The 18,032-nt window shown below is 45.5% G+C and overlaps 1 protein-coding gene across 4 annotated transcripts in view; it reads right to left on the reverse strand.

Moving 5' to 3' along the window:
- Positions 1 to 853: 853 nt before the first annotated feature.
- LOC147628512 (histone-lysine N-methyltransferase TRX1-like) overlaps positions 854 to 18,032 on the reverse strand; it is a 93,134-nt gene continuing 75,955 nt past the window's right edge. For 2 of the 4 annotated variants that reach the window (XM_086813700.1, XM_086813701.1), the window contains exons 5-25: positions 15,073 to 15,193; positions 13,917 to 14,021; positions 13,516 to 13,814; positions 13,326 to 13,423; positions 13,061 to 13,231; positions 12,711 to 12,866; positions 12,539 to 12,586; positions 12,303 to 12,420; positions 12,075 to 12,140; positions 11,930 to 11,991; positions 11,295 to 11,351; positions 11,088 to 11,156; positions 6,404 to 6,608; positions 5,933 to 6,277; positions 5,781 to 5,842; positions 5,587 to 5,664; positions 5,380 to 5,475; positions 5,153 to 5,256; positions 1,617 to 1,819; positions 1,412 to 1,516; positions 854 to 1,264 (exon numbers count right to left, since the gene is read on the reverse strand). In XM_086813700.1, coding sequence (XP_086669826.1) covers positions 1,672 to 1,819; positions 5,153 to 5,256; positions 5,380 to 5,475; positions 5,587 to 5,664; positions 5,781 to 5,842; positions 5,933 to 6,277; positions 6,404 to 6,608; positions 11,088 to 11,156; positions 11,295 to 11,351; positions 11,930 to 11,991; positions 12,075 to 12,140; positions 12,303 to 12,420; positions 12,539 to 12,586; positions 12,711 to 12,866; positions 13,061 to 13,231; positions 13,326 to 13,423; positions 13,516 to 13,814; positions 13,917 to 14,021; positions 15,073 to 15,193 — 2,408 coding nt within the window. In that variant the 3' untranslated portion in view covers positions 854 to 1,264; positions 1,412 to 1,516; positions 1,617 to 1,671. Of the gene's footprint in view, positions 1,265 to 1,411; positions 1,517 to 1,616; positions 1,820 to 5,152; positions 5,257 to 5,379; positions 5,476 to 5,586; positions 5,688 to 5,780; positions 5,843 to 5,932; positions 6,278 to 6,403; positions 6,609 to 11,087; positions 11,157 to 11,294; positions 11,352 to 11,929; positions 11,992 to 12,074; positions 12,141 to 12,302; positions 12,421 to 12,538; positions 12,587 to 12,710; positions 12,867 to 13,060; positions 13,232 to 13,325; positions 13,424 to 13,515; positions 13,815 to 13,916; positions 14,022 to 15,072; positions 15,194 to 18,032 lie in introns of those variants that run through there. The other 2 variants (XM_086813703.1, XM_086813704.1) reach the window with 2 other exon arrangements.

An 18,032-nucleotide genomic window follows, 5' to 3' on the forward strand; every position in this document is an offset into this window, starting at 1 on the left:
CTTTTTTTTCGTAATAGAAGATATATTACCAGAATTACTTTACAAATGGCCACATGGCCACCATGTGATATACTAATTAGTGGTGGCCACATGGCCACCACTAATTACTATTAACCACAAGTGTAGCTTGGAGTACCCTCATCCAATATATAGCCATGTCATTCTCCACCAAATGAGCTGACCACAAGGAAGCGACTTGCCAGCCCTTTTATACGACCTATGCGAGCCGTAATACCAACTTTTGCATCAAATATAAAGGCATTCCTAGTTACCAGATACACCACAAACCTGTTCATCTGAAAAATATAAGCATGGTATCATTGCACTATTTATGGTCTCGTGGGCCCTTCGGGTCTTTTGTAGACGTTATTATGCCTTTATTTCTTTCTCAGTTGACCACCCTCTTCATGGCAGCTCTAGATCAGGGAGATGCTCCAACATTAGCGAGACACTTTCCCTCTAGGAGTAGACACAGCAAGCCTCTTAACAATCATTCACTACCCTGTGTTGGACATTTTCGATGGATGAGGATGGATGTACTATACACTTTCACATGTATCTAGAAATATTGCTATCATTTATGAATGTGGATAGTAGTTGTCTATGTTTCTTTCCTTTTTGACCATGTTACCTCATGGTACCATTGTAACATTTTGTTTGGTCTCATAGACCCTTTGCGTCTGTTGAAGACGTTTAATATAATTCTCTCTCTCTCTCTCTCTCCCTCTCTCTCTCTCACACACACACACACACACGCACACGCACGTGTGTGTGTGTGTGTGTGTGAGAGAGAGAGAGAGAGAGAGAGACCACATGCGTGTCTACACAAAGCTCACACAATGAACAAAGCAGAAGAAAGAAGTACAGAATTTGACTATTGTAAGGGCATTTACATATTTGATTACATTAGTCTGAAATACAGCTGCAAGCATAAAAGCTGAGGTAGTGCTCCACTACCACTTCGCACAGAGACAACAGCCTTTGACTGAACCACTTAACAGATAGTATGATATACAAAACTGCTGAGATCCTTATACTACAAAGTGCTACAGAGATACATGACTAAATCCTAAATAATATGAATTTACAACAGTACGGGGGCTTCGGATGAAGGACCCTAAATCCTGCTGAGGACATGACCAGATTTACATAGAATTCTTATCCATGTAAATCGATTGTCAAAAGAATCCACGTGAATGAACCCAGCTCCCAAGTGGGACGCTGACCGTCAAAGGCAACTGCTGTGAAGAACAAACTTTATAACCTGTAAATGGAAGGAAGAAAAGCGTCAGAAACATATGCATATGCATATGCATGCAGACATACGTGCATCCATGCATACATACATACATGCATAGTTAAGTAAGAGTACGAAATCTAGTATGTTAGCAATCTATCTCAAAAGAATTACCTGAGCCCAAACTCCAAAACAATAACGAGCATCAACTTTTTATGATTGAGGAGTTTTATTGGCCCAAGATTTAGAGTCGTAGGATCCAGCACTGTCCTTGTACGCCTGCATAGGAGGTTGCTTGGATAATTGATAGAAACAAAGAACATTCACAAGCTTTATGTTTTAGCATAAACAGAAACGAAACAGAAGCAAAGTGCCACACCTGCCAACCATCCAGTGACTTTGAAGGTTATCAATCTGCGATATCAAGTGCAGCTTTAGGAGGTTGATGGAATCCATGCAGTAATCTCACAAGAAGGAACAAGAATTCTGGTAGGCTCTTCATCAGCATCATCCACATTTACAAAACCTCGGCAAGATGGAAACCCACAAAAGCATTCCAACTGTTCACCTTTGGATGTAAACCTAATTAATGCAGGAGAGGTTAAACACAGTCTGAAGGCACGTATTTTCCCACAGTTGCTTGTAGCAGCCCTGGTACCCAAAAAAATAACTCTCTATTTTGTTTTCCAGAAAAGAAACTTCTATTAAGTAAAATAAAATCATACAAAGGGAGATCTCAATGACTTGGGGGCACTACACTACGCTGCCGTAAAAGCCATGTAGGAGTGGAGGAGAAGAAAATACCATGGTTCCACTCTCTCATAAATCTGCTGCGTTTTGTCTGCATAGCTCTAGAAGATCCATGTATGTGGGCCCATGTGGACAAAAGAGTGTGAACAATGTCACTCCATATGCTGCAAATACACTGGGTGTAATAAACATGAATACTCGCGAAGGCCTCTGAGCATCTGAGCTTCCAGATATGCCACATCATGATACTAGCAATAATCTTCCACCTGGTGTCAATACTCGGCAGAGGTGTGTATCGTGACGGGGGAATATCCTGAAGCAAACCTATGACCCTACGGACAAGTATAACAGGATCTGCTCCACTGCCCTCAAAAAGAAGCTGTGGGCCAGACTCAGTCGACCATGCAATAGCACCCCAAGTAATATAGATAGGATCACTCCTCTATCTGCCCAAGAGCTGGGCTATAGGTCCTCAGATCCTCTGTGCTCCTCTGCACTCCCATAAGCAATGATACACTGTCTCAGCTGGAGCTGGGCATAGGGGTCCAAACCAAAAATAGATCTCCACTGGTTGGTGGGCAACCCACCGTGTAGAAACAGCCAGAAGAAATAGGATATATGGCTCCTCCTCACGAGTGCTAGAGTCTCTGCCAGAATCTCCTCTCAATGGGGGGTGTAATGTCATACACCTCCCAGTGACACCTAAGAGTGGGAACTCTCTGGATCTGTCCAAGCATGCGCAACCTGGTGTTACGTACAGGGTAGCTGAAGAAAGGTATGCTCCTCATGGGGTTAGTGACATCAGTCCATTCCCACCAAGGTCCCAATGTAGATATCTGATAGGGCATCCACCATATAGTCATAGGCACCATGAAGCATGAGTAACCATCTCTTGGGAAGGGTTAGTATACCAATGCTTCTCTGAGCGACCCACTACTCTCACTGGATGGATCACCTGTACATCACATCTCTCCATCCGCCACCATCTAGACTAAACGGAATAAAAGGTAACAGCCTCCTCTTACTCTGGCTTCAGGAATCCCAACACCTAAGGGGGAAAATATACTTGTGATCCAGTGGTTGGGTATAGCTGCATCAATCCATGCACTCCGTTGGTGACTCCCTCTGAGCTGCTGGGTAGATGCCTCTCTCTAGTCATCTGGAAGACTCTTAAAATTCTTCCAGTTAAGTATTGTCGCTGCGCATTTCTCCCAGCTGCCGCACCAAGGGGTCTACCAAGACTAGTAAGGTATAACTGCATCAATCTGTGCAATCCGTCGGTGACTCCCTCTGAGCTGCTGGGTAGATGCCTCTCTCTAATCATCTAAAAGACTCTTAAAGTTCTTCTAGTTGAGTACTGTCGCTACACATTTCTCCTAGCTTGGCCACCTTGCCGCATTTCTGCCAGCCTGGCCACCTTGCCACACCGAGGGGTATACCAAGATCAAATCTGATAAGGTCATTCCACATAATGGGCTGCTTATCAACCTCATGTATTGAGCTGGGGAGCCTATCCACATGTTTCTCGAAGCCCAGATGACGGAAGAAACCAATGGGGAGGGCGGGGGCGGTAATTTTCCTCAGAGAAAATAAAACGTGTGATGTGTCTCCAGTCACCACCGCTCTCAGGTTCACATCTAAGAATATGGTGCATGAAGAGATCCTTCCAAGACTCCTTCCAAGACTCGCTACCAAGAAGGAATGCTCTAACCACCAACTTGCAAATCTCTGCTTTGCATTGGATCTCTGGATCAATGATGTTCAATCCCCCTTCGTGTTTGGGAACGATAATAGCTTCCCGCAAGAGACACCTCTGATCCAATCTTGGGAAAATCCCATGCAGGGATGATTTCTTGCCTTGGCCTGCTCTACCGTCTCCTAAAAGGAAAAGATGTTATAAGAGATGCTTCTTCCTTAGAGGAATCATTATGCGTGTCATGAATGAATATCTGTAACACTGGCTGCAATCTCATGCTCACTGCCTTGGCAATAATTTTGTATCCAGTCCCATGCAATGTGATAGGCCTCCACTATGCAATGTTAGTCTTATCACCACCCTTGGGGGCGAGGTGGATAAGACCCTCGGGGGTAAGAAAAGGAGGCATAGAGCCCGTGTTCTACATATCCTGTAATACCAGAGTGATCTCATCCCCAATGTCATCCGAAAAACTCATGAAAAACATAGGAGAGAGGCCATCATCCCTAGATCATTTACTGGGTGGTAATGCTTGAATCGCATGTATAAGCTCATCTGCCAAAGAAGGGGCATCAAGTAATGCACACATGTCATCTGAAATTAGCCTAGGTAGAGACTCCCAAACCTTCTATTGTGCCCTATCTCTTTGAGGGGTAACAAGCGGCAATGAAAATCACAAGCAAAATCCTGACCATGTCAGGCCCTCAGTGGAGCTTTCTAATGCATTCCTTGTTATGGGAGAAAATGCCTGCTACATCTACCTCCCATCTAAATCCAGAATGATTCCTGTGTATGATAATGAAACTCTGCACGCTGTTCAAAAGAGTCCTGCAACTCAACCCTAACAGTGCATAACGCATCTAAGATTCATTGGGCATCAGGATGTTTTTCAAGTATGCAAAACACACAATCTACGCCTGATGGCTCTGTCTCCATCCAAGTCTCTTACCTCCTGGCTAGGGCCACACTGTGATAAAGATCACTAACACTCTCTAAGGCAAGAGCAACTCTTTGCCTAGTGTAGCCACCAAGGGTGCCCACACGGACTGTCCACCACAACAACGGACTGTCCACCAAAACCCATCATTCACCCCCAAGCCCCCAAAAGAACATGTGCATGCACGCACACACATTCACATTTGAAAGGTACAATTTGTGCACCAAATATGGTGTATGCTCACTAATGAAACAAACAGCGTGCCACATGAGGCACACAAAACATACTTGCACATTACAAAGCTGGTTCTTCTCCAGCTTATGTTGAGATAAAAAACTAACAATCCAAAGCATGTCAAAGTCAACCAAAGAGAATTTTCCTGGTCAGGCTAGGCAATTGATAGGGTACTTAGGAGCAAACAACAAAATCACAAGGACTTGCTAGAGAGAATCTTATAATGGCAAACAAAATTAAAGTTTGTTTTGGATCAAGATAACACTAGTAAGATGAAAGAAACATCTTCCACACCAACCTGTAGTCATAGCTCAGCTCCTCTCCTTCTTCTATGTCTCTTTTTGCAAATATAATGATATGGTCTTCACCACTGACAGTCACAACCCTCGAGAAGCAATTTGGCTACGAATCAAAGCGTAAGGAACCCAATAAGCAAGCAACACATTTAATGCCACGTCACAAATTTCACTTCTTAAAAAACGGCCTCTAAATCAAAGAAAGAGAAAGGTTATTTGGATGGCATACTTCACAAGAATGATTGATCAGATGTGCAATGCTTCCTTCACGTGTTGCATCGACAACACGCTCGTCATCTATTCGAAACATGTATGTTCCTGCACCCTGCATGGGCATGAAACGATACAGTTTTATCATGCTAGCGTGATGAATAGATCCACAAATAATGATCTAATGGACACATCCTTAATTGTCTACATTAGGCAAATATCGTACCACCAATGTATTGTAGATCAATCGTTCTCGCAGGTCAGCCACTATGGGTCGGACTGTTTCTCCGGCATATTCTATAACCTGTAAAATGATCAAAAACACCACTAAAAAATGCTTGACTTATTTTCTGATACTAAAAAGCTTAAGAGTATTCAGCTTTGTGCTTACATAGCATGTCATTGACAATACAGGCATACCATGTCTCCTGCACGATGGCTTTGCTTTGTAAAGACCCCCCATCCATGAATAGCTGATTTTCCTATAGAGAACCCCAGAACAGTAGGTCAAACAAACAATCCAGTGAAGAAAGTATCCATGATGTGTGCAGAGATCTCCCAAATGAACTTACCAAAAGTGAGCCTGTGCTTTAAGGAAAAACACATCTGCTGGTACCTATCAGACATACAGAAAATATTTAAAGAGTCTTCGACTGCTACACCAATAGCATCACTCATGTTTCCTTTAGTTGTCAAAGCTTTGAAGTCCCCCTCGCTTGGTGATGATCTTTTTTGCAAGTGCCTTGCTTGCAAGGAGAAGAGAGCAAACTTGCGGGCAGTATCTGACCCAATTCGATCCCGCCTGCAAAAGCCGCTTACACGGTATGGCATTTTCTCCACATAAAGCCTCTTAGCTGATGCAGCAGCTCTCACTTCAGGCTCCTGGCGGCCACGCCTTGTGGCACCATTGTAAGGCTCTGCAGACAGGTAGAAAAATCCATCCAAGCATATAACAATATTCAGCATCTTACCATCTCCCCCTCCCCCTTCTTCCCCCTTTGAAGACAAAAAAATCTCTGTGCCCAAAGTACTGCGAGTGTTACCTGTTCGAGCACACCCAGTACTGTTTCTGGGCAGGCAATAGTTGAAACAATCACCAAGTTCCTGCTTTGATGCGGAGACTTGTTCAGCCATAGTGTCCCTGTCTTCTTTGGGTTGTCGATGCCTTCTACAATATGATAAGAGCCGTACAGGTTGGTCAAAGTCATCAAATTTCCCACTCTGCTTATGCGAAGAATCTTCCAGCACCTGTATACAATAGTTACAAAAATAGGTCTCTTTGAGGGGGTGTTTTTCAGCTCTCTCTCTCTCTCTCTCTCTCTCTCTCTCTCTCTCTGCTAGTCTCCCTGTCCGCTAGTCTCTCCCGCCTGGGCTGGCTCTGTTCGCTCTGTTCCCCGCCGCCTTCTGTTCGCTCTCTTCGCGCCTCTGTGCGTAGCCGCCGCCTTCGCCCTTGCTCGCGGCCCTCTCTCCCGCCTGGGCTGGCTCTGTTCTGTCTGGACCCGCTATGCTATTCTGTTCGCCTCTCTCTCTCTCTCTCCTCCCTGCATGTGGGAAGCGCGGTAGGGTAATCTCGAGGAATGGCTCCAAGTCTCCAAGAGAAGCTCGCGGCCCTCGAGACGGCAATGAAGGCACTAATCAAGGAGAACAAGAAGACATTCGATTCCAACCTCAATGAGGTGGAGAACAAACTACACCGGCACATCATGGCCCTCGAAGCATGGGTCACGGACCTTGAACAAGAGAACACGGCACTCAAGGAGAAGGTGAGTGCATTGAAAGTGGAACTGGTAGCAAGAAGGGGAGATCAATGACAACACTCTCACAGCCATCAAAGAAGAGATCTCCAAGGAGATCACAAAGGACATGGAGGGAAAACTCGAAGCCAAGCAGTCACGATGGGTTGAGGTGGTGAAGAAGAACATCCATAAAGAAATGAGGGAGGAGACTCAAAGGGAAGAACACCAAATCATTCACACCACCATTGAGGAGGAGAAGATGAGGCATGCCCGCCGCCTCAACATTCGAGTCACAGGTATAGCCGAGACACCCGACTCCACTCCCAAGAAAGATGGACAGCTTCTATTCATGAAGCTCAGCTACTACAGGGAAGAGGCCCCTCTCCCCTGCACCAAAGCATGGAGAGCCGGGAAAGACTCAACACGCAAAGGAGCGCTCATCCTACAGTTTGCAGGAGAGACGCAGAGGGTCACCTTCATGAGGAAGAGGGTGATTCAACGAGGATTACAGGGAGATCCCATCTATTTGGATGACGAACCTTACAAGGATGCAGATAGAACACAGGAAAACAAGCATGCCGAGAGTCCTACAGGCCAGGAAAGAGGGCAAGAGAGCATTCTATCGCGATGGCCGTGTCATCATCGATGGCAAGGCCACCGATTAGCGCCAAGCGGCCTATGGGACATCGGCTATGGAGGATCCAGATTCACAGATACACATAGCAGTTTGGAACTGCAATGGAGCACTTTGGACACATCCTGGGAGGATGGAGGAGGTCATGGAGGGACGGGACACAATACTACTTACAAAGATGCACCAGAGCCCAGAGAGGAGGCTACCCAAAGTAGAGGGCTATCAGTGGGAGTTTACATACAGGGGGACCACACGGCAGAGCACATCAAGAGGATCTGGAGGTATAGTGGTACTCTTCAAGCGAGAGCTACAAGAGCGCCTACAGGTGGTAGCACGTGACCGAGGCTAGATACATGTGGATTAGACTGCAGCTCTCAGCAGACAGGGTGTTATACATTGCTCTATGCTACTTCTCTCCTAGAGGATCGGGATATGCCATAACAGCAAAGGATGAGAGTAGAGGCGAGGAAGAGGACACAGGGCCATTGGGAGAGTCACCATATGCAGCCCTTTCAGATGAGATTATACATTGCTCCAACCTGGGGGAAGTCCTCCTTATGGGGGACTTCAATTACAGAGCCGACAGTGCGACATTTATGATTTTGAGCACCCCGAGGTGATGCACACACTAGAGGTGGAGGACACGGGAGCTTGCAGGGTGTCAGAGGACATGGGGCCGGATAACACTAGATATGGTCATCACTTACTTGAGCTGGGAGCGCGACACCATCTCGTTATTTATAACGGGATGAGACAGTGGCAGGATTCAAGAGCACTGACATGCTTTCCACGATTAGGGGGGGGTAGCACAGTGGACTACATCACGGGGTCCATGGAGACCACACAGGTAGTGACATCTTTCACCATCCCCCCCTGTCTTATTGGTGCAGATCACACGTACCTCTTACTATCACTGGCGAGCTCCACACCAACACCCACACAGCCCACACAGGCATCACATACAACTTTCTACTTCACCCATGACTTGGCAGACATATATGAACATCATGTATATGACGGGCTATTCCAGATGGATCCCTGTCACCTCTAGACACACTCACCACCCAGCTGTCATCTCTACTACATACGGCCGCCACCCGCAGCTTCCCCCATCATCATACACACATTGCACACACAGATAGATCTGGGAGCATGCCCCAGAATCGGTGGTATGATGAGTGCAGAGAGCTATATAGACACCTCCGTGCCAAGAGAGCATTGGGGACCATTACACAGAGACAGGCGAGCCGACAGATGAGGATCCTCACACGCTGTAAGAGGCGTGCATATGAGCAGGCATAGTACTGGGATATATACCACCTACTCATGAGCAGAGATGCAGCCACTGCATGGCGCAGGATGAGAGAGCCTCACCCTCGTACCCCGATTGAGGATCCACACACATGGCACACATATGCAAAGAGCCTCTATCATATCCCTCAGCAGCCGCCCATAACACAGCCACAGGGATCCCGCCCTATCACCTCTACTTTCTTTACCACCTCGATGGTAGAGAGAGCTATCCACCGGTTACAGCATGGGAGATCGGCTGACCACACAGGTATATAGAGTGAGCATCTTATTTATGCAGCTGACACACTGGGACCCTTTGTTGCTCACCTCTTTAATAGGGCACTAGTGGAGGGCCTACCAACAGCTGAGTGGACTATGCACACCATCGTGCCTCTCTACAAAGCGGGAGACATGCTAGACACCCCAGCAACTACAGGACTATCATGATTGGTCATACATTGGCCAAACTTTATGGCACAGTGCTTGAGGCAGAGTTGAGCTCATATGCAGAGAAGGAGGGACTGCGAGCACCAGGGCAAGCTGGATTCCGGCGAGCTTTCTCCACTATTGACCATATATTCACTCTGAGATGTCTGATTGACCAGGCTAGGGCGCGGGAGAAGAGATTATACTGCTACTTTGTGGATTTCCGCAAAGCATTTGACACGGTGCCACGAGAGAGACATGCCTCACAGTTCCTGAGTGGTGATTGGCCAGCTCAGAGTGTCATCACACCAGCTTGAGATTGAGGCAAGTAGGGCAGCATGGATCCCCAAAGCAGAGATGATAAGCAGACTATGCCAGGAGGAGGTTGAGAGTGAGGAACATTATGTATACAGATGCAGAGCATATAGTGTCATTAGAGAGAGATACACCACCATCTTCAATGGACATCCCTCACTCTGCCAGATCATGGAGTCTGCAGACCAACGCAAATTTGGCCAGTTCTTTCTAGAGACACAGCGCCACAAAGAGACACTGCTACACGGACTCATACCACAGGGAGAGGTGGGCGACAGCTCCAACTCACTGATTTCTTCCAGAGATCTATCCCAGTGCCTACCCTGACACAGGAGGGGGTTACACTTCAGCACGCTGCGGACCTCCGAGCCAGACGGAGACCAAGAGCACGAGGCTACTAGACTCCCAGACTACATCAGAGGGAGATCAATTGGAGAGGTTTCGAGGTTTTTAAAAACCGTTTCGAAGTTTCGAGGTTTTGAGGTTTCGAAAGCTAGAAACAGGTTTTTTTGTTACTATGGGCATGGGTGATGCAGTATGAGAACCAGAGATGTCTTGGGATGTACCTGATAGAGCTCAGATGATATAGGGACAGAGTATTGAGAAGGCATACTGAGAGACAATGCCATCCATACAAGATGATGCCCAGAGATCCATCACTGAATTCTTCACGGCACGAGCATCCACATCAGCCACCTGCGCCGAGAATTTCACATCGACATCAGCTCTTTTGGGTCACAACCATTAATTATAGTGGCCCAACAAGAGCAGCAACAGGTCCATGATGGCCTACATGGATGCATGATCCTCTGGCTCCATGTACACGGGGTGTCACTAATGAGCATGCACAATCTCTTCTCAGAGTCAGATGCCCCAGATCTCAGAGGCATCATCCCTGCACCCGGCAGCTGCAAATCCAAGATATCCTTCAACGACATGGCAAGCTCCTATCACAGAGGGAAGATGCTATGCTTTGCATTCTATTATGGAGGAGGATATATCACTGTATGACCACAAGTTGCCATCATGTAGCATCACACGGATACTTTAGCTTATGTAGCTATTTTTGCGCAGTTTCTTTAAATTTGCAATGGTTCAGATTCAGCATGGATACATTGTACTACCCTTTTGGTCTCATAGACCCTTTGGGTCCATGAAGACATTGATATATCTCTATCCACGTGCAGGCGTATACACAGGTGGAGGCACGCGCATGCATCTTGTACACACATGTGAGCGGGGCATGTGTGTCCTTAAACTAGCTAGATTCTAGCACATAGATTGATGTTGCAGATCTCTGACTTGAAAGTCTTGAATTCATACCTCCAGAACAAAACCAGAAGACCTTGCACATAGCACATGGTATGCAACATAGCAGGATGGTTCAGAGCACTGCGTTGTGTGAATAAAACAAAGTCAATGTTGTGGCTAAACAAGTGGCTGGAAACAATGCAAGGGAAATTCCCAATTTTACAAACAACATGACACAATCGAACAGAATTTAACAAATTAAGAAATTCACTAAGGTACCTGGATGCAGACTCCATACGGTACCTTGCAAATACTGCAAGTCAGCTTCCATCTTTCCTGCAAAATCATAGGAGGTTAAGAATCAATATTCTCTCCATAAGATGAATACATAGAGAGTTCATGCACACACATACACACAACTTTATAATACAAGTATATAGCGTAATAAGCAGACACGCATGCGGGCACAGGTTTTTTTTCCGCTGAGAAAGAGATCCTTCTATTAGTTAAAAATCAAACTCTCAGAGGGAAAGCTGCCTCATACAACCATGGGGGAGGGGGGGGGGGGGTGGTTGGGGGTGTGTGTGTGTGTGTGTGTGGAGTGCAAATAGGTCAACAATCAAGACTATCATCAAGATGGATATATAGACCTTATTGAATAGATACAAGCATGCCTGATTTCATAGTAAAACTATGTAGTACTATGAGCACACACATGCACACACTCATGAATCATAAGCACGCACACAGGCGAAACTCACCGAAAGATGGATACATAGACGACCTCAAATTCGTGCATGCATACATGACTACATATAGCATGATGACCGAGCGCACACATGTACATGTGCACCCACATGCACACGCATTAATAAGCACTTAAACCAGAACATCTTGACGAGAAGACCTAATACCTTATTGATTGTTTTTAGCCCGTCAATAGGCTCCATAAGTTTAACATCGACAAAGCATGTCTCTGCAGTTTTTTTAAAAATGGATATAAGCATGCTACAAGTGTGATATCTTTGAAAACTCAATTGAATGATGTATTAACAGTACCCGGAATCCACATGGCACAAGTGAGATGAGCCCATCGTCCATCAATTGTCCTTTTCATTGCTCCTCCTGCACCATGAACAAGGATACATAAACATATGGACATGTGCGCGCGCGCGCGCACACACACATATACATAAGCACATGCATACAATAGTAGCTGTGATTAAGATGAGTTGGCTATAAACAAAGAAACATTATCCCAAGCACACCTTATTACATCTCACAAACCTTGAACTGGACAAAGGCAGCAAAGTGGATTTTTTACTGGAGCTTCTGGTCGGCAGAGTTGACATAGCCATAAATGACCATTTGGCAGTTCAGATTCTCCATAGCAATGCATATGTACCTAAAAAACACAAATCTTGACTTCTAAGTTAATATTATACAAGCGCTATGAACAGATAAATGCAATCAGATCAAGATCCATTTTGGATGGCCAACACAGGCATGAACAACAGACTCACCAGAATCCAACACCTGTCACATTGCAGAAACAAATTATTCGTGTATTCCTGTAAAGCATCAAAACAGTTCAGTACAGACAACTCTGAGTTAAGAACTTTGCAGTACAAATATATGTTGTTTCTTCACTCTAAAGGGACACATACATCATGGAGTCACGAGAGAGAACTTTACCTCATCAAGATCACATACACTGCATCTATCAGCATGCTTCTTCCAGTCTAGTTCCACAGGTTTATAGCCTGCCGGTAATAGTTGTTCCAAGTACTCTGTGGCCTTTTTGTCAAACCACCCAGTGAACTTGAAGCATACCCTTGCGTTAGGTAAGGCCTGCACTGACGTATGACACAAGGAGTAAGCATATATCCTGCAGAAGAATCACTTTGCAAGAGGTTTATAAACAGCATGGAATATATTGTAGAAGATTGGACGGGAGATATCCCCTCTTTTCATGGGTGGAGGTTACGTTTGTAAAGCCCACCCACCTGTTTAATACTAACAATATTAAACATAAAGCTACATGCCTGTATGAGCTTTGATATCTGTGGGTTGGTAAACCCGAACATCAAATCCCCTGCATTGACTTGGTGTCGCTTCTTTTCCGATTGCAAGACCATTGCTCCACACTTGTCCTTGACTGTGTCCAACTTTTGGTAAATCTTTCGCCAGCACATAGATGGAGTGGATCCTTCCACCTGCATAACCCCACAAGAAAATATAAAAATTCATACATTTACTGCACCTATTTTCAAAAAAAATTGTTAAAAAAATCTTATCAAAGCACCTTACCAACTCTCCATCATATGAAGTTACACAGAAGAGTGGCCTGGTCCTATCGAGAGGATCCTTAATTACCTCCATTTTATAGTCCACTAATCTTTCAGGATCTACACAAGCAGCTTTTTTGGTTATTTTCAGCCTAAGAATGAGCCAGCAAACAGAGATGAACCTGGCAACATTAAGATGATCTCTAACCCACCTTTGATGGAAGGGAACTTGCGAACAGCAGTATACCCCTCAGTCCAGATGTGATGCTCATTATGGAAATACTCAGAGTCTCTCACAATTTTGCCTAAGCTTAGCACTTGAAGGTCCCCTAGCTTAATAGGGCAAGTGAAAAGGCTCTGAACACTCTTTTTCGTTTTGTGGGTCCGTTCGTCACCCATAAAGTCTTCGTCTTCTTCACTCATTTCCATGTGCGTGGCATTTTGAGTGGAGTCAAACACTTCATTCTGCAGCTTTGACATGATATCTGGGAGCTTCCCCTCTTTGAGATACCTGGTTAACACCATGTCAGAATTATGCTTTCCTTTTTAGACAAGGCAAAACAAAGGCATGTGACCCCACAGAGGGGTTGCTAAATCTTGTGATAATCTTTACCTTTCTGCCTCTTTAAGCCCTTGATCAAAAGTAGCTTTCTTGCATTTTGAGTATAGCTTGCGGAATAGACCCTCCGAGAAAGACACCGCTTGCTTTGAGCTTATCCTGCATGGCATGCATGGAAATATAAGTATAGCACAAAAATTAGCATTGCAATTTGACTTCGCAAAGACATGAAACAAATAACACGCCATCTCCCCACATGCAACCCTTTCCCTGGTCTGCCTCTCCTGCTTGCACATGCTGGTTACCCCAAAATCCACCCAACCCTCCCCCCACAGACAGGGTGCCCGTGAGCAGCAACCTGAGTACAGCCTCCCCTAAGTCCCCTTACCTGTTCTTACTTTCTGTCACCTCTAATTCTCCCAGCCACTGCCTCCTCTGTTTTGGCTCCTCCCGTTGCTCCTTATCCCAAATTCTTCTTGTACACACCCCTCCCTTCTCCTTCCCAGCTATCCTCCGCCCCATGCAGCATTTTCCTCTAGCCGGTTTAAGCTGTGGCAAGGAAGTGACCCACTGTGTCATGGGCAGCACGCTCCAGACTGACCTCAAGTTGGTATGTCAAGTGGAGTGCGAAGCCTGTGTCATTCTCCTCGCAGTGAGGTTTGGGGCCTGTCTCCATTGCCTAGGCGAGTGATAATGAGAGACGTCACCAAAACTCCTAGAGATGAAGGTGCTGGTCATCTCCTGTCTTCAGTTGACTTGGAATGTGGCTATGTCTAACCACAATTTCATGAACCAGTGTCTACATTGTAACACTAATATAGATGCAATAAAATTGGAAGGCAGATAAATTCTCTGTCTGCATCATATAGGCAAAACTCATATATGCCCTCTGTGGCCATTGGTGGATGCGCCTCCAAGGCAGCTCCAGGGCTATGCCAGAAGGGAAGTTTTTCTTTGCATTTGGAGCCCTAGTCTGGAGGCACTTGGCACTAAAAGCCGCGATGTGGCTCTTCCCACACCCTAACCTCCCAGCCAGCAAATATGCTCATATGGCAACAATATATATCCATGTATAACAAGACTAATACCCAAACTTAGCCAACACTTCCCTTAAGATATACCATCAACCTCATCATCATTGTCCTAGACTGACTAAGGGAAATTATCCGACATCATTTGTAATCCATAAGAAAATTGTAACGCTCCTCACCTGGCATAGTCATAGCTGCCGAAAAATTGCACTGGAAGAGTACTTTCACGAACCGGTGCATCCAGCCCACATGCATTGGCATGCTGCTCGTCCATCACAAAAGCTGGCCACATAGGATGACCTTAACAAAAAACCATGTAGACATCAGAAATGATTCAGACATTGTTTATTACAAAAGCTAACAATCATCCTATCATAGCTTATGTCATATATCGTAGAATGTAAGCAGTAATACTTAAATTTTGTGCAAATTAGGGTGGATCACAGCGATTTTGTGCAAGTGATGAATTTCATAATTGAAAGATTAGGCATATTGAATAAGGATTAACAAATGCTTGATGGAAAACTAATCAAAAAACAAAACCATAATGATTCTCATTGATCAAGCTCTCATTAGGGTTCCCAATAGAACCCTCTAAATCACAACTACCTCCTTGGCGTTCATAAATGCATCTCTATCCATACAACTCATCTACATTTTTTTGACCATTTCCTAAATTGTTTTATTTTCTTTCTTTTTACCGAAAATAGATCCTTCTTTTAGTTAAAAGAAAATGCACCAAAAGGCGTAATCCAACTCTATCTATGATAGTGAAAAAGCTGAAGAAATGAAGGGGGGGCTCCCTCCATGGCTAGCCACTCTCAAAGGGAGGCTACATCATAGGTTTTTTTTTTTTTTTTTTTTGGGGGGGGGGGGGGGGGCGCAGGCGCGCGGGGGGGGGGGGGGGGGGGGGGGGGGGGGGGTTTGTTAGAAAGTAAAACCAGTGGCCTGTAATGCCACGTAACCATGCCCTCGTCTGTGGAGAAGAAAGGTCCATGAGCAAGGACCTAGGGTTAGTAGCACAACAAGACTATGGTGGGTGGAACTCCATGGTGGAGAGTGGACGAGAGAGAGAGATGTAAACTCAATAGAGAGAAATTGATGGCACGTCAAAAATGAAGATTAGATTAATGTCTTGAACCATCACAAAGTACATGCTTTTGTAGGCTTAAGGCCTTATCTTATGACCCAATGAAATCACACACACACATACATAGAAAAGATGACACATGGCATACTTATCTTATCCAGATATAAGGCAGTGTTCACACCTAAGCAGGTGTTCACACACACATACATATGAATAAGGAGACAAACACATAGGGTGGATACATACACACATAACGGACACAAGTTCACATACACATGGGTACACACAAGAGACTCCAAAATACCCAACAAACCCCCCTTCAGGGCAAAGGTGGTGAGACTTGTACACAAAAGAAAGATACTACCTTCTAACCCCATCAAATGCTATGTAAGAGCCGGCTCATCATGCACACCTCCCATGATAGCCCTCCAATCACATAATACAATCAAGGCACCAACGCCAGTACTTTAGTCACCCTCTGCCTCCTAATTGGGATAAATAGGAGACACGAAGCCTTTTATAGCATTAAGGCGAAAAAACACACATAGATATTATAACATACCGTTTTGGAGGACATCCCAGGCAAAGGACCCTTGACACTCGCACACAAAAAATTAAACGAAAATGTCGAAGAAGAAGATTCCCCCCTCGCTACCAGTGATGTCACCCTTTTTGTGGCGTTGTTTCCAAGGCACTCAGCCCGACTCGCGACATGGATGATGACGGTGATGACATAGAAGCTTGTACTAGTGTAAAAGCATGTGCCGATGTTGCAGGGGCATTTGGTGAAGTCCAAAATAAATGCATGAACACCCTCCTATAGAGGGCTTTCACACTTAACAGAGTCTTTTTACACATTAAAAAATGATCCTAAGGGTTAATCCTTAGGGTTTTCTCAAACCACAAAAAAAAAAAAGAGAGATTACGGGAGTGGCGCATGGCCGCTGCACGAGCTCACAGATGGAGAAGCGCCAAGCGCTGTTGACCTTGGGAGAGTAGAGCCGCCCAATGTTGGAGAAGGGCAATGCGGCGCAAAGGCTTGTAGATAGAAGTGGCTGGCTTGCTGCTGCGGGCGAAGGCAATTGGCACAGTTTCTTGCTATTGGATTGGTTGTGGAGCAGCTGCGAGAGAGTGGAGCTGAGGCCAACGGAGCAATTGGATACGGAAGCACTGGATGTCCGCTGTCACGTGCACCCTGCACTAGGGTACACACTAACACACCAGCATCATTATCAATGCAACAATTGTACATAAGTAATACCTTTTCTAGGAATATTTGTCGTACACAGTGACCCCATTGTGGGCCCTCAGTCTAGGGACAGTCAAACATGAGCTACGTGGGTCAATCTCCGAGCCATAGAAGTCAATCTCAAGTCAGTCCTCTAAACCCACTTGGAGAATTCATCAGATAAGTGCATGTAGCAGTCAGCCTTAGCAGTAGGTTTGTGCATCAAAAGCATTAGCATATGAAGTAAGCACGTGGAGACTAGGAAGGCATGCCCATGGGCCATGCCCATGGGCCAGCCAAAAGGCCAGCCCATGACTGGTGGTCCAGTCAACAACCTGGTTAAGGGCTGTTTACAGCCCTGAACCTCTATTAGAGGCAGCAGCCAACAGCAAGAGGACTTGCATATGTGACCCCGAAGAGACTTCTGCAGTGCCTTGGTTTGGTGGATACTCAGCCGGCGTACGGTCTTCCTCATCCTTGTGTTGGGTAGTCATATCGCTTGTTCTCACGCATTGTACAGCATTTCTCCAAAGACATGATATAAACAAATACTCCTGCTTGCAAGAAAGAGGGGGGGGGGGGGGTGGGGTGGGGGCCGCGTTGGTGGAGCTTCAGTGTTGGGTAATTGGGACCCAATACTGTGTCGTCTCATTCTATTCTCTTCTCTCTCTATCTCTACTATGTGAATGGATGCTAAAGATCTCACCACATAAAGGTATAAAGAAGGCCTTGTTTTGTGTTACCATGATCAACCTCACTGCATGTAGCATTTGTATCAGAGCATCAGGTTGGTGACCCGTCTTGGCTACCTAAAGAAGTGA

This window comes from Cibotium barometz, chromosome 19 (assembly GCF_041138505.1).
Source record: "Cibotium barometz isolate CiBa-2024 chromosome 19, ASM4113850v1, whole genome shotgun sequence".
NCBI lineage: Eukaryota > Viridiplantae > Streptophyta > Polypodiopsida > Cyatheales > Cibotiaceae > Cibotium > Cibotium barometz.